Source organism: Geotrypetes seraphini, chromosome 7 (assembly GCF_902459505.1).
Source record: "Geotrypetes seraphini chromosome 7, aGeoSer1.1, whole genome shotgun sequence".
NCBI classification, from domain to species: domain Eukaryota; kingdom Metazoa; phylum Chordata; class Amphibia; order Gymnophiona; family Dermophiidae; genus Geotrypetes; species Geotrypetes seraphini.
Genome location: NC_047090.1, coordinates 15,055,144 through 15,069,887, shown reverse-complemented (window position 1 = coordinate 15,069,887; position 14,744 = coordinate 15,055,144). Strand labels below are relative to the sequence as shown.

General features: G+C 41.9%; 1 protein-coding gene across 4 annotated transcripts in view; it reads left to right on the top strand.

The window, feature by feature from the left end:
• The window catches only part of ZFC3H1 (zinc finger C3H1-type containing), a 140,127-nt gene that overhangs the window by 2,815 nt on the left and 122,568 nt on the right, over positions 1–14,744 (top strand). For all 4 annotated transcript variants that reach the window (XM_033951935.1, XM_033951933.1, XM_033951932.1 and 1 more), the window contains exons 2-3: positions 4,053–4,451; positions 12,453–12,523. In XM_033951935.1, coding sequence (XP_033807826.1) covers positions 4,053–4,451; positions 12,453–12,523 — 470 coding nt within the window. The remainder of the gene's footprint in view (positions 1–4,052; positions 4,452–12,452; positions 12,524–14,744) is intronic.

The following is a 14,744-nucleotide window of genomic DNA, read 5'->3' as shown; positions in this document are numbered from 1 at the left end:
AGTATGAAATCAATCTGTGTTGAAGCCTCTGGTGATGCACCACAGCTTAACTCATACTCTGTGGTATCACAAGGGGTGGAGCCTGGACCATCACTGGGTTAGTATGTTAAAATAGGGAGGGCCTTTCCATCCTCTGATCTGTATTTATTCCCAGGGTTTTACTGATCTTGAATTTCAAAATATTAGCCTACTTATCATGGCTTAGGCCCCCTTTTATGAAGCCACGTTGGGCTTTTTTTATTGCCAGCTGCGGCAGTATTAGCTCTGCTGTTAGGAATTCTATCAGTGTCTGAGCTTTTACGGCCCCAGCCAGCAATTAAAAAAACTTAATAGGCCTTCATGGGGGGGGGGGGAGTGTTTAGTTCCTTGGCAGAGAGAAGTACCGCATATACTCGAATATAAGCCAGGATTTTTGGACCAAAATTTGGCCCAAAAATGGGAGTCCCGGTTTATATTCGAGCCAAAATTATTGTAGGCGGCTGTCGCCGCAAGGCTCTGCACCCTGCCACCCTCCCTTTCTTAACCTCATACCTCTACCACCGATCCCTGTTGAAGGTGCAGCAGGCAGAAGCGAACTTTCCAAGTTCCTGCCCTGCTGTTAACAGGCTTCTGTGAATGTCTTCAGCCGTTCATTGGCCAATCAGGGACTTCCTTTGACTCCTCCCTAAGGAAGTCCCTGATTGGATGAGGCGCCCCAGGCCTCTCCCAAGGTAGGCCCGAGGCGCCTCAGCTAATCGGGACCTTAGGCCCCTCCCCGTGCATCACATGATGCACCGGGGGACGGCCTAAGGTTGCATCGGATCGACAGAGCAACAGGAGCAGGAGGACTTTGCTTCCTCCTGCTCACAAAGATTACTGGAGGCCTAAGGAGCAGGAGGGACTGGGCACCCCTCCTGCTCCCAACATTTTTAAAGGTACGGGGAGGGAAGTTGGTCCGGTCGGTAAGGGGGGGTGTGCATTGGATTGATTTTTTTTTTGTTGGTTTGGGAAGGGAGAGGGGAAGGGGTGGTTATTTTTTTTAATTGGGCTGATATTTTGCGTATGTAAAACACGCAAAATATCTGCCTGATTTTAACAAAAATTTAAAAAGCCGGCAGAAGCCCTGACAGCAGTGACAAGAGGCTGCTTCTCCTGTCACTACTGTCAGGGCTCTAGCAATCCATGCAGTCGGGGGTGTGCCTCCAATTGCCCCCATTTGCATGGGGAATTGGTCGGCCTGCCTCCAATCGCATGTATTGGACACGGATCGGAGGGTTAGTGAATCTAGCTCTTTGTATCTTCCAGTTTTCAAAGGGAAGCTTTAAATGGGGAAGGTCCTTTAAAATTGTATATCTTCTATAAGTGTCTGATAAAGTGCCTATGCATATGAAAGTTATTGTGGACTATTTGAAATTAGCCCCATAAGATAGTCATTGCTAAAAGATTTTGCCATTGATATGTGTTCAGTTTATGAACAGTATGCCAAATATAATAATGTGCACTGAATTGTATTAAAGTTTTTATAGTGTTCTCTTATTTAGATACCCACATTTATAGTCGGTAATAAATGTATGCACTTTCAGCAAGCAAATGCGAGGGGTGTTCAACAATTTATCTACCTGAGTATGAAAGAAAATAACAAGCTTGTTGAAACAAGTCTGTGCATGTTGTGGCATGTTTCAAGGTTACTCATGCACAGTTGTGGCTCAGTGCGAGTCTTAACATTCCAAGAGTCAGAGTCCTTGGTGCGAATCAAGTAATAAATTGCTAGAATTGGAGCACCGTTGAGTGATAAAATTTCTCACAAAAGAAGAGGAAAAGCCAAAGGAGATCCATGAATGCATGACTGCAGTTTATGGCGAGTTTGCCTCATCATCCTATAAATAAAAATTTGGAGCAAGCAGTTTAAGTGGGGTAGAGAGTCCATTGAAAATGACTCTCACACTGGATCACTGGATCCAGTGGAAGCAACTTGCATGGAAGCAACTGTGGAAGCAACTTGCATGGAAATGTGCAAGAAAGTCAAGGATTTCATTTTGTCAGACGAATTAAGGTTTGGGAAAATAATTCATGAAAAGTTGAGCATGCCCAAGGTTGGTGCAAAATGGGCTCCAAGAATGCTGACACTATGAGGCTCCAGTGCTGTCAGAACTTGGAGATACTCTGTGAAGACCAAGTGAATTTTTTTCATCATTTGGTAACTGGAGATGAGACTTGGGTCTATCACAGAGATCCTGAGTCCAAAATGGAGTTAATGCAGTGGAAGCACAAGTCATCCCTCAGCCTAAAAAAGTTCAAGACAGAAAAATCTGCAGACAAAGTCTTCTGGGATGATGGACTTTGCTTAAGAGTTTGTGTCACACAAGACAACCATAACTGGGGAGAGTTACGCCAACACAATGATCGCTTTTGCGGGAATAAATCAAGGAGAGAAGATGAGGAGAAACTCACTGCGGGTGTGCTGTTTTTTCACAACAATGTGCTGGCGAACATGTCACGACAATCACAGGCTGCCATCCGAGAATGTGGGTTTCAGCAGCTGAACCACCACCCTACATTCCTGACCTGTTTCCCTTGGATTATTTCCTGTTCTGAGTTTTGACGAAACCTCTCCATGGACAGTGGTTTTCAAGTGATGACGTCAAGGAAGCTGTGATGTCCTGGTCTGAATATTAGAAAAAACAAGGAAGGCAACCAAGTCACATCAAGGTCTGTGAGGGGGAAGCTCAAAGTGCCTAACTTGGCTCACAACTTGCAAACCAAATATAGTGTAATATGTCAAAGAACATGTCACATTATATGATGTTATAGGGCGCTCTCAGTGTGAACCCTCAGTGATAGGAGCACAGCTCCGACACTTCACTTCTGGGCCAAGGCCATAAGCCTCCACCCGCACACCATCATCGAGCGCCCTGTGTGTGCAGAAATCAAACCAATCAACAATCAAAGTGAGTAAATGAAACTCAACACAAGCAACCTGAGCGACCCCCACACAAACCCTGCCAGCCAAACCCCCTCAAAAAACTCACGCAAAATCACAAACAAAGTCAAAAACCATACCAAAAAGTGAAAAACATGTCCAAAAGAAACAATACTTATCCAAAACTGTCACACAAACGGAAAAACCGCGCCAGGAGGAGAGGTTCAACCGCGCTGGTTTCGGGAGGAGCCCTTCCTCTCTGCTTGTGTTCTGTTGAAGGCCAGGTTCCTGAAGAAGGGCTCCTCCCGAAACCAGCGCGGTTGAACCTCTCCTCCTGGCGCGGTTTTTCCGTTTGTGTGACAGTTTTGGATAAGTATTGTTTCTTTTGGACATGTTTTTCACTTTTTGGTATGGTTTTTGACTTTGTTTGTGATTTTGCGTGAGTTTTTTGAGGGGGTTTGGCTGGCAGGGTTTGTGTGGGGGTCGCTCAGGTTGCTTGTGTTGAGTTTCATTTACTCACTTTGATTGTTGATTGGTTTGATTTCTGCACACACAGGGCGCTCGATGATGGTGTGCGGGTGGAGGCTTATGGCCTTGGCCCAGAAGTGAAGTGTCGGAGCTGTGCTCCTATCACTGAGGGTTCACACTGAGAGCGCCCTATAACATCATATAATGTGACATGTTCTTTGACATATTACACTATATTTGGTTTGCAAGTTGTGAGCCAAGTTAGGCACTTTGAGCTTCCCCCTCACAGACCTTGATGTGACTTGGTTGCCTTCCTTGTTTTTTCTAGTTTAGGATTTGTTTGGCAAATTAGGAGTGTGTTGTTGTTGACTGGTCTGAATATTAAACAGAAGAATTATTTTCAAAGGGGTTAGTTATTGCAGGAAAAGTGGATGAAGTGTATGGAGCTATCAGAGGACTATATTGAAAAAATAATTTTTTTTAAACTACTCCTTTTTTTTTTTCCTAGTGAGGTAGATAAATTATTGAACACCCTTTGTACTATGAAAATCTTTTATGTAAAGATTTCTAAAATATATTGGAGGCCTTCACTGGTTCCCTCAGGGAGGCATATTGTATGTTTTTAAGTATGTACACCATTAGGACTACACATGATTTATTTTAATTTCCTTGATAACTACTTCAGTTAAAAATTTTGGGAGGTCTCCAACAAGAAAACAAAATTATTTCTCTAAGAGTGACAACTGCGAGGAGGAAAGCTTTGAAGATTTACTTCTAAAGTATAAACAAATTAAGCTGGAACTTGAATCTATCAATAAAAATGAAAAACTTGCTTTGTCGAACAAAGACTTACCACAAAGTAATAAGACAGCAGTGGACTCTAAAGTCCAAACTACTGTTGAAAATAGCAGTATTGCAAAAGACACTGTGAAAGAAGTACCTCCAGAAGAGAAAAATCAGGTCAAAAAATTTCAGGCATTTGAATTGAAACCTCTCAGACAGAAATTAAGCATTCCAAATGATTGTAACAAGCAGAATGAGACTAGAGATGCAACGAAGGTTGAACCTGCAGAAGCCAATCAAGGTATGTGATTTAGATGAAAGTATGTATCTCTTAATCATTGTGCTGTCAGGATGCAGAAGTAAGAATATTGAACAAATGAAGAATTTGTAGATTTCTACCTTGTGTGCAAGAGGTCAGCCTTTTGAAAGAACATAAGAACATAAAAATAACCTTACTGGATCAGAACAATGGTCCATCTAGCCCAGAATCCATCTTCACAATGGCTAATCCAAGTCATAAGTACCTTGCAAAAACACAAATAGTATCAGCATTCCATGCCACTGATCCAGGGCAAGCAGTGGCTTCCTCCCCTGTCTGTCTCAACAGCAGTCTGTGGACTTTTCCTCCCCAGGAACTTATCCAAACCTTTTATAAAACAAGCTACATTAACCATTCTCACCACATCCTCTGGCAACGCATTCCAGAGCTTAACTGTTTGTGAAAAAATATTTCCCCCTATTTGTTTTAAAAGTATTGCTCTAACTTTGAGTGCAGTAAAAAAATGGATCCACTTTTATTGGTTCTACACCACTCGGGATTTTGTAGACTTTAGTTATATCTCCCCTCAGCCGTCTCTTTTCCAAGCTAAAGAGCCCTAACCTCTTTAGTCTTTTCTTATACGAGAAGTGTTCCATTCTCTTTATCATCTTGGTTGCTATTCTTTGAACCTTTTCTAGTGCCACTATATCTTTTTTGAGATAAGGAGACCAGAACTGAAAGCATTACTCAAGGTGAGGTTGCACCATTGAGCAATACAGAGGCATTATAACATTCTTAGTCTTGTTTACCATCCCTTTTCTAATCATTTCTAGCATCTTATTTGCTTTCTTAGCTGCCACCTCACATTTGGTGGAAGGTTTCAGCGTATTGTCCACGATGAAGGTGGACCCTAGCATATGGTAACTATGATTTGGATTATTCTTCCCAATGTGCATCACTTTGAATTTGTCCACATTAAATTTCCTCTGCCGTTTGGACGCCTAGTCTTCTAATTTCCTAAGGTCTTCCTGCAGTTTTTTTTTTTAATTATTTATTCATTTTTTAATCTTACAAATGTACAAATAATAAAACATTTAAAATTAAATACATCACTTGAATTTCTTTCTAGTATAACATCAAATAAATAAATTTATTCCCTTCTCACCCACCCTTTCGTTTAGCATTCAATCAAAAATATACAAATATAAATATTCTTTACTATTGATTAAACCTATAGTAAAACTTTAATTCACCCTCCTTCCCCCATTTGCAAATATACTTTCAATAGAAAATGGTGTCTACTCATTATAGTAAGTCGTCAATGGCCCCCAGATCTTTTTAAATTTATTATAATACCCTTTTTGAATAGCAATTATGCATTCCATTTTATAAGTCAGATTTCATCAAACAATAAACTTTTATTGATTATGACGGGAGTTGCCATTCAAAATATCACAAGTAATTGGAAAAACTGCAGTAGATTAAATTATACCTTCTGGTGGAATTCGTTATTTCTGCAGTTTTTCACACTCCGCAAGTGTTTTAACAACGTTGAACAGTTTAGTGTCATGTGCAAATTTAATCCCCTCACTGGTTGTCCTGATTTTCAGATCATTTATAAATAAGTTAAATAGGAATTTTGTCAAAAACTTTCTGGAAATCTAGATACACTACCTCTCCTTTATCCACATTTTTATTCGCTCCTTCAAAGTCGAGCAGATTGGTGAGGCAAGACCTTCCTTGACTGAACCAGTGCTGACTTTTGTCTCATTAAATCAGGTTTGTCTACATTTACCACAATTTATTTTTTTATAATTGTTTCCACTATTTTGCCCAGCACTGAGGGCAGGCTTATTGGTCTGTAATTACCCGGATCTCTCCTGGAACCCTTTTTAAAAAAATTGGTGTAACATTGGCCACCCTCCAAAATTCAGATACTACAGATGATTTTAGCGACAGGTTACAGATCACTAATAACAGATAAGCAATTTCATGTTTGAGTTCTTTCAGTACCCTGGGATATATACTATCTGGTCCAGGTGATTTATCACTCTATCTTGTCAATTTGGCTTAGTACATCTTCTAGGTTCATCAAGATTTCATTCAGTGTGGACTTACAAGCTCCTATGACTTAACAGTCTGTGTGATTTTTATTAATTTTATTATTTGTTTTTTTTTTATAAACACTAAAGCTCAACAACGATCTTCTGCCTCGGTCTCTTCCAACATAAACACAGAATACTGCAGCGTTAATCTTGTTTCTCCTATGTTCAAGATGTAGACTGTGGCAGGAGCTCAAAAATTGAAGGCAGTCCAATTGATGTGGAGACATCAGAACGGCCACAAGAACAACAGGAACCAGGAAGATGAAGACTAGCTCAAGGGACTGTGGCACACTGAGACAACTTTTATTTTTTTTTTTATAATACAGTATCTCCTTTTTCCACACTCTTCCCCCTGCCAGTGATCCAGTACTCCTGTGACCCCCTCCCCCCCCTGATGATAAAGGATGTTAGAATCCTAGTTTGTCATATCTCCTCCTTTCTTCCCTCCCTCCCATGCTATGGATGCTGAACGGCAGGCAGATGGAAATATGCTAGGCCAAGATTTTGGTGCCTCTTATCACTGGTGCACTGGACCAGAGTACCTCACCTGATCCATAAATTGAGCTGTCCTGGCAAAGGTGATTTAATGATAAAGCAAAGCCTGATAAGTCTATATTTTGGCATGTACCTATTGTAAAATATATCTAAGCACAAATCTTAAAACCATTTCTAGTGCAATAGACAAGTGCATTCTGGACAAGTGGGCTATATCCCACTGCTTGCGAGCATTGCAGAAGAAATCCACTCTGGATTTTTTCTGAATCTCTCCTACTTCAGGTTTTATTTTCCTTTTGTACGCAAGCCTGAAGGAGTGTTTCTGATCTGCTCTGCTTATTTCTTTTTTTATTTTTGGTCTTTTTTTTCATGTATGTTCTTCATCTTTCGGTACGAACAGCTCCCCTAGTCGAAGATTCAGCTCTGCCTGCCTGGAGGAGAATCGGAGTGAGATCTGTAGCTGACAGGCCAATCCCTTGTGGTACCTGTTAGCCTTTTTGGAGCTAGGGGCCGTCCTCTGGTAGCATTGCTTGCCTATTTCCTGGCAGGGGCTTGAGTGAGGCTGTTAGGCATCCATTGGTGCTCAGTGGGGTCTCACAGGGTGCTGGCTGAGTTTTTTTCCCTCACTCTTTTCATGTCCATGGGGGTCGGATGCTTAGATACCGGTCAGACTGGCAACCCAAAGATTTAGTGCTGAAAGGACACCTTTTTGAGGTAGTGACTTCTCCCAGATCCAGCTACCTTTTGGAGCTGAGGTAAGCTGCAGCACATTGTCAGCACAGGTCACAGTGAGTAAGGAAAATCAGGGGGGTTTGTAAAGTTGTGGGTTTCCTGATGTTCCTCCACCTCTAAAATCCTAAAATTGCAGGTTTGTTCATCTTATTTTAGTGTTTTGATGCCAAAACACTGCCATGGTGGCCATCTTGGATTTTATTATTTTTTTCCTAAACAGAGAAACATAATGGCAGATAAAGGCCAAATGGCCTATCCAGTCTGCTCATCTGCAGTAACTATTATCTCTTCCTTTCTCTAAGAGATCCCATGTGCATATCCCCCTCAAAAGTTCTCCAGAAGCTTCAGATCACCTTAAAACTGGTAGTGTAGTCCTCGGGTTCTTTTTACCCCTAATTCATGCCAGGTATGTGCTGGATGGGCGCCCGTAAAGCACCTTATTGCCGAGCAGCACATGAAGGGGAGGGGTGGGAGCAATCGGCTTAGCCTCCTCTTTTCCCTCTAGGGCCAAGGAATGAGCAAGAAGCACGTTGGTTAGGCCACATTCCTTCAAAAGCCCCTGAATGGGTGTCATCCTAAACACAAGGAACACAGAGGCTGCAGAACCTGAGATATGCAAGCTGAAATCATTTAAAGGAGACTTTGTGCTACCTAATGTAGAATTTTTCTAGAATTTGTCCATCTGATGTGGAGAGCCTTTCAGGATAGCCAAAATCCATACGGACACAAAGTGATTTCCCTGAAGATAAGGGGACAGCTCTCGGACTCTACGGAAGCCTGGGAACAGATCTTGGTGTATCCTTCAGAGCGGTTACAAGCTCGAAGTCACCCAGCCCAGCTTAGCAACGTTTTGAAGGAAGCAGTGGGATGACAAAGGGGACATTGCCTTTATACAGCATATCGGCGAAACATGATTCATGTCGGTAGACCATCCCCTATTTGACGAAGCTAAGTGCAAGTTAAATATAAGTTAAACACCATTAAGTATACTGCTTTTAAGTTATAAACTCTTAAAAAAATTTATGAAAGCTTATTGAATTTACTAAATGTGAGTGAGATCAGAGAAGAGAAGATGTATAAATCCTTGGCGAATGAAAGAATTTAAATCGCTTGTGGGTGACATCGCTGAAATCCCCAAATAAAACTTGAAGTGATATTTGAATGTCTATGGGGAGTTAATTGATTCCATATGCTTAAAGAGTTTTCAACTCTGGTTCTACGTATACTTTTATTCATTCAATTTTTTAGCCTGTCCTCCCAAAGGAGCTCAGAACAGATTACAAAGCAGGTACTCAAGCATTTTCCCTATCTGTCTTGGTGAGCTCACAGTATGTCTATTGTATCTGGGGCAGTGGAGGATTAAGTGACTTGCCCAAGATACAAGAAGCAGTGCAGGGTTTGAATCCACAACCTCAAAGTGTCAAGGCTGTAGCTCTAACCACTATGTCAGAGTCTACTCGGCCACATGGTTAAGTGCCGATTTATTTGGTTGCCTATCTACTAGAGGCACACAGACAGAAGCTTTGCACTCAGATAACGAGCTTACTGGCCATTCCATCTCAGTCCGCCTGGCATTACTTCCAAGTGCTAGGTTCTAGGGCGGTCACAATAGGCAAGGTCCCTGGGTAGCAGTTCACAGGTGTCCTTTACAGAATACTTTCCTCTGTGATCCCCTAAATTGGATGCACTTCAGACGCCCCTGCTATGGACACCAGTAGCCTGGGCCAGGTTAGACTGGTGGCTCTGTCCACAGGTGTTGTCAAGGGGCATGCTCCTCTGAATATCAAATTAGGTAATTGTGACAAGATACCAGCCTGTTCAGCTGGGAGGAGTTCACTGCAATAGGACACCTGATCCAGGGATGTTAGTCAGCCTCCCACAAGAAGTACTCGATCAGCAGTTTACAGTTTCAAGCCATTCATTTAGTTTTTTAGAGATTGCAGGGACAAGTGATTTGATTATGCTTGTCAATTCTACAGCGATGGAATATGTCAGTCACCAGGGAGGTACCAAGAGTGCGCAGCTGAGCCTGGAAGCTCACTTCCTGTTCAAATGGGTGGAACACCATCTTTAGACCCTCAGTGGCACATGTAGCAGGAATGGACATTCTCCTAGCCATTTTCCGGGCAAGTAGATACCGTCTTCAGCAGCCTTCCAAACCATGCTTCGTTGCTGGGGTCGCCCAGTGTTTGATTGGTTAGCAACAGCAAGACACAGAAAATTGGACAGCTTCTTCAGTCAAAGTTCTGAGCCCAGGAGCACGGGCTTGGGCAGTGTGGCACAGCTGTGGCTGAAGAGCAAGCTCTTGTATGCGTTTCCTTTGTGGCCCAGTGTAGGCCATATTCTTCACAGGATTGCAAGCCATATGAGAGCAATCATTATGGTGCCTTCATGCTGATCGTGGTATGCAGACCTAGTGCACCTCCATATAGGTGCATGCGTCAATTTACAGATACAGCCGGACTTCTTCTCTGGGACCAGTTGGTCATTGAAGTTCTGGATCACTTTACTCTTGAGGTATGGCTCTTTGAGCGTGCAACATTAGAGCACAAAAAGTATACTGAGGTAGTCGTTGCTACTCTGCTCGGATTCAAATAGCCTACATAGCTCTCTACCTATGCTAAGGCATGGAAACTTTAGCACAGGCACATCAAGGAAAAGAGCCTTTCTCGGTTCCAGTCTCCATGGTTATAGCATTTCTCCAAACTGGCTTTGCTAAAGGTTTCATAGTGGCATCCTTTCAAGTCCATGGAGCGGGACTCTTGTTTTAGAGCTCGACACCGTAGCACTCGCTACCTAGCCAGATTTCTAAAAGGCACACTATGTATCAGGCCCCTGGTGAGACCTCCATTCCCTTCTTGTGATCTGAGCATAGTCTTGCAGGGTCTCAGCCAGGCCCCATTTGAGCCACTGAAAGAAGCGTCCTGGATGAATCTGACCCTCAGGATGGTTTTTCTTGTAGCCATTACCTCTGTTCAGAGGGTCTCAGTTACAGGCCCTTTCTTGCGGAGAACCTTTTCTCAAATTTAAGGAAGCCGGAGTCTTTGTGCATTGTTCCATCTTTTTTTGCTGAAGGTTGTTTTGGCGTTCTATGTCAATCAGGAAGTCAAGATTGCCGGTGTTCCAGTCCATGGGTTCAAGCAAAAAGGACCAGATTCTGAAGATATTGGATGTTAAGAGTGATTCTCTGATATCTGGAGGTTACCAACCAGTTCTGGGTATCTGACCATCTTTTTGCGCTGACAAATCCAGCTAGGTGCAGTTCACTGGTTTCCAAGACCACTATTTCCATATGGATCCAAAGGCCATTTCCTCAGCATATGTTGCTTATGGAAAATAGTCACCAGTTTCCATAAAGGCACATTTGACTAGAAAGAGATTTGTAGGGCGGCAACTTGATCTACTCTACATACATTTGCCAAGTTTTACAGTGTGGATGTGGTGGCTAAGGAGGACTCTACCTTTGGGTCCTCAGTGTTGCGTGCCTTAGATTTCTGGGACTGCTTTTGTATGTCCCACTCGTCCAGAATGACACACCTATTGGACTAGAAAAAGAGATTAGGTTCTTACCTTGCTAATATCTTTTCTAGTAGATAGATGTCATTTTGGATCCTCATCCTGTCATTTATTTCCTGCATCTGCCTACTGTCTCACTCGGAATGTTCTTATCCAAACCTGTAGGTTAGATGCCAGTCAGGGTATGAAGAATAGTCTTTTGCTTGGACACTTTGGGGTAGTGTTTGAGCTCCATTAATGTTTGTTTGGCATGATTGTTTTGATTGCTCAATGATTAACATCTTATAATTTCAGAGCAGAACAGACTTGTTCTTTGGGGAGTTTCCCGTACCCCTGTTCCACATCTATTCTAGAAAGGACGCTTGCCTGCTTTGGAACTAACTATATGGGGCAGCAGAACCTTCCGTGAAGTAAGAGCAGATTCGGAAAAATTCCAGAATGGATGCTTTCTTCAAGGCTCATGAGAACTGGGATATATCCCGCTCATCCAGAATGACACACTTATCTAGTAGAAAAGATGTTAGCCTAATCTTTTTTTTTTTTTTTTTTAACATTAAAAAATCTGAAAACCAAACTGGTGAACATACACAGTCAAAAAATGTTATTAAACATTAATATCGCATAGAAACAGTGAAAAAAAAATATATAATTAATCATGAGCCACACAGCATGAATGGAATACCAAATTATACATCAAACCATTTGTCCATTATAGGCCATACCTTTTATTTATGGTGCTACTGGAGTAGAAAGTTTCTTATGAATGAAGTGAGAAAAAAGCTGCCTGAGCAGAGCTAAAAGAGTGAAAATTTCAGCAGGTTAAAGTCAAAGGACAAAATACTGGCACTCTAGGGGCTGGATATTAAGAACAAATCTATAATGCTGGTTTCTTCAGTTTCCAAAGGACCGAAATTGATTCGGGTTCAGAATTACCGTAATCTGTGTGTAGAAAGTGTCTCTCTGAAGTATGAATTTCCAGTTACCTTTCAAATGCAGCCTTGTTTCAAGGAAATAATCAGAAAGCTTAAATTCAAATGAGTGATGGCATTAATATGAAATGGCAGAGGATTGAACTTTAATCTTAAGTTGTACCGTATTTTATACATTGTCCCCTTAGCATTGATTGCCTTTAGGACTTACTGAATTGCTTTTTGTTGCGATGTACTTGGTTTTGAATGTAAACTTTTTTTCTTAGTATCTAAAGAAAAAGAAGAACATCAGATTGCTCAAGGTGAAAGTAATGCTTCTGAGTTAGCATCTGACAAGGTGAGAAGTTTCAAGCATATCCTTTTTTTTCAAGATTGTGCCTTTTCCAAGTTCATTTCTACAATCTTGTACTGGTGATATTCCCTAAATTTAAAATGTGGTCCGTTACCTGATAAAGCAAGTATACATTCTAAAAAAAATCCATAAAGATAGAAATCAATAGGAAAGAAACCAAACCAACAATCAAAAGTAAGAGTTAATAAATATATTAACAAATGCACAGGTTAGTAGAGAGACAGGTGGGCAGACCAGTCAAGAGGTACCTGATTAAAAAATCAGCCGAGGTATGCCTACTTTGAAAGAAAAAGGGAGGTAATCTTGATTGGAGCTGCTGCACTTGGGGGATACCTGGAGGAGTCTAGGACCTCGCCTATGTCAGGTGGATGACAGTTGATTGGCTCTCCTTTTCTTTCTTCTGTGGAAATACTGTATTAAAAAAAGTTAGAAAAGATAAGGTATTCAGAGCACTTCAGATTGTTCTGACGAGGTTCCCTGAAGCTGTTTTTGTTAAATATTGTGTGTTTGAATTGTGCATGCAAAATAAATTGATCAGTGGATGAAGCGGGATATAAATTTTATAAATAGCCACCTTCTTATCTTCCTATTTCTTGACAGTGTAGCACCATGAGCAGCATGGTTAGAAGGTCTCTCAGATGGCCTGCTACTGCTTGAAGTGGCTGTATGGGGGAGAGACAACTGACATGTCCTGTTCCCCTCCACCTCAGTGCGAAAGCAGGGCTTGCAAAGCCTAAGCCAAAGTAGCACTTGTTTGGTAGTCTACTCCAGAAGAAGTATCTGCTGAGGAGGTTTGGCCTTTTTTGAAGCATGGTGTATGATTCCGAGCCAATGGAGGTACTTTGGGGCTTGTCAAGTGCTGTCCCTGATGCAGCAGCCATCAGAGTGGGTCCTCCAGGTGGCATAATTCCTGCTGCTGTGGGACATCTCCACTAGTCCAACTTTGGAAAGGTATTCAGAAGCTGCCGATTTAATGTATGTGAAGGGGACAACTAGTTGTATGTCCTTTGACAAAAATATGGGAGACAGCTATTTTGTTTCTGAATTCAGGATGCACAGCTTCCTGCCTCTCATATCACTTAGTCCCAGAAGATACCTCGTATGAATGAGTCATCTCTTTACAAAACTCACTAAGGGTACATTTGATGACTCACTCACTGATGTAGACTAGGGGATTTCGCTCAGATTTGTTTCTTTATTAGGTCTTTTTGTTACAGCAAGATCAGGCTAAAATCAGAGAGCAGCTGAGGGATTTGGAGGTACCCACATGGGGCAAAAAGACCCTCGCTAGAAGGGTGAGAACTGGGAAATGCAGTTGATTTTTGTCTGGTGGTATTTGACCATTGGAGTGTAGCTAGTTTGGTTGACTAAAAGGTTCTCGATAGCAAACTCAATGAAAGAAGGTGAACTCCCCTTTGGGGAGATGATCCAGCAGTAGTCGGTCTTTCTTGAGGATGGAGCTTTTGGTTATGATTTCTTAGGTGCTGGAGTTAAATAGTAAAGCCCCCAGCCAAGGAGGGAGGGGCTGTGGAAGACACCAAAGCCTTCCCTGTATACCAGGCGATGCACATCCTCAATTCCTCATCTTGGCAGGGTGGAATGCTCTAGAATCTAGCTTCAGAGTGGAAAAACTTTATCCATTCTGATGATAGTCACCAAGAAAACAATTGTTCGTGTGGAAGGCAGTTATAGCATTGAAAGACATTCAGGACTGCAAACTTGAATCATTGCTGAAGCAAAACTTTAAAGTGGCAACCTTGAGTCTTCAGGCAGCTGTTCAGTGTTTACATGTGTTGCATATATTAATGCAAAGTCAGAGCTGAAGAGTCATCAGGATACCACTTGAATAGTCCATAGACTGCAATGTCTAAGATGGGTCATCAGTTTTGAGAAAGCAAGTTGGAATATGTAGAATATCAGGGAGCTCATTTCAATACCTAAATGGAAAGTGTTCCGCCCAAGCAAAGAATATTGAAGCTCCAGGCTTCGGGGTTTAGTGTCTCATGTTGAGAAATGTACTGTGTGTCTGAGATCATATGCAGGCTCTGGGCTCCATGTCAGTGACGTTTGAGTTTCATGGGCTTGTGCTCATCATGTAGCTTCTGCAGTAGTTACTTAACTCTGATGCTAAGCTGACTGCTATCTCTATGAGATGCACCTTCTGTAGACTTTGGAGGCCATAGCCAGTCTGAAGTGATTACTGAAC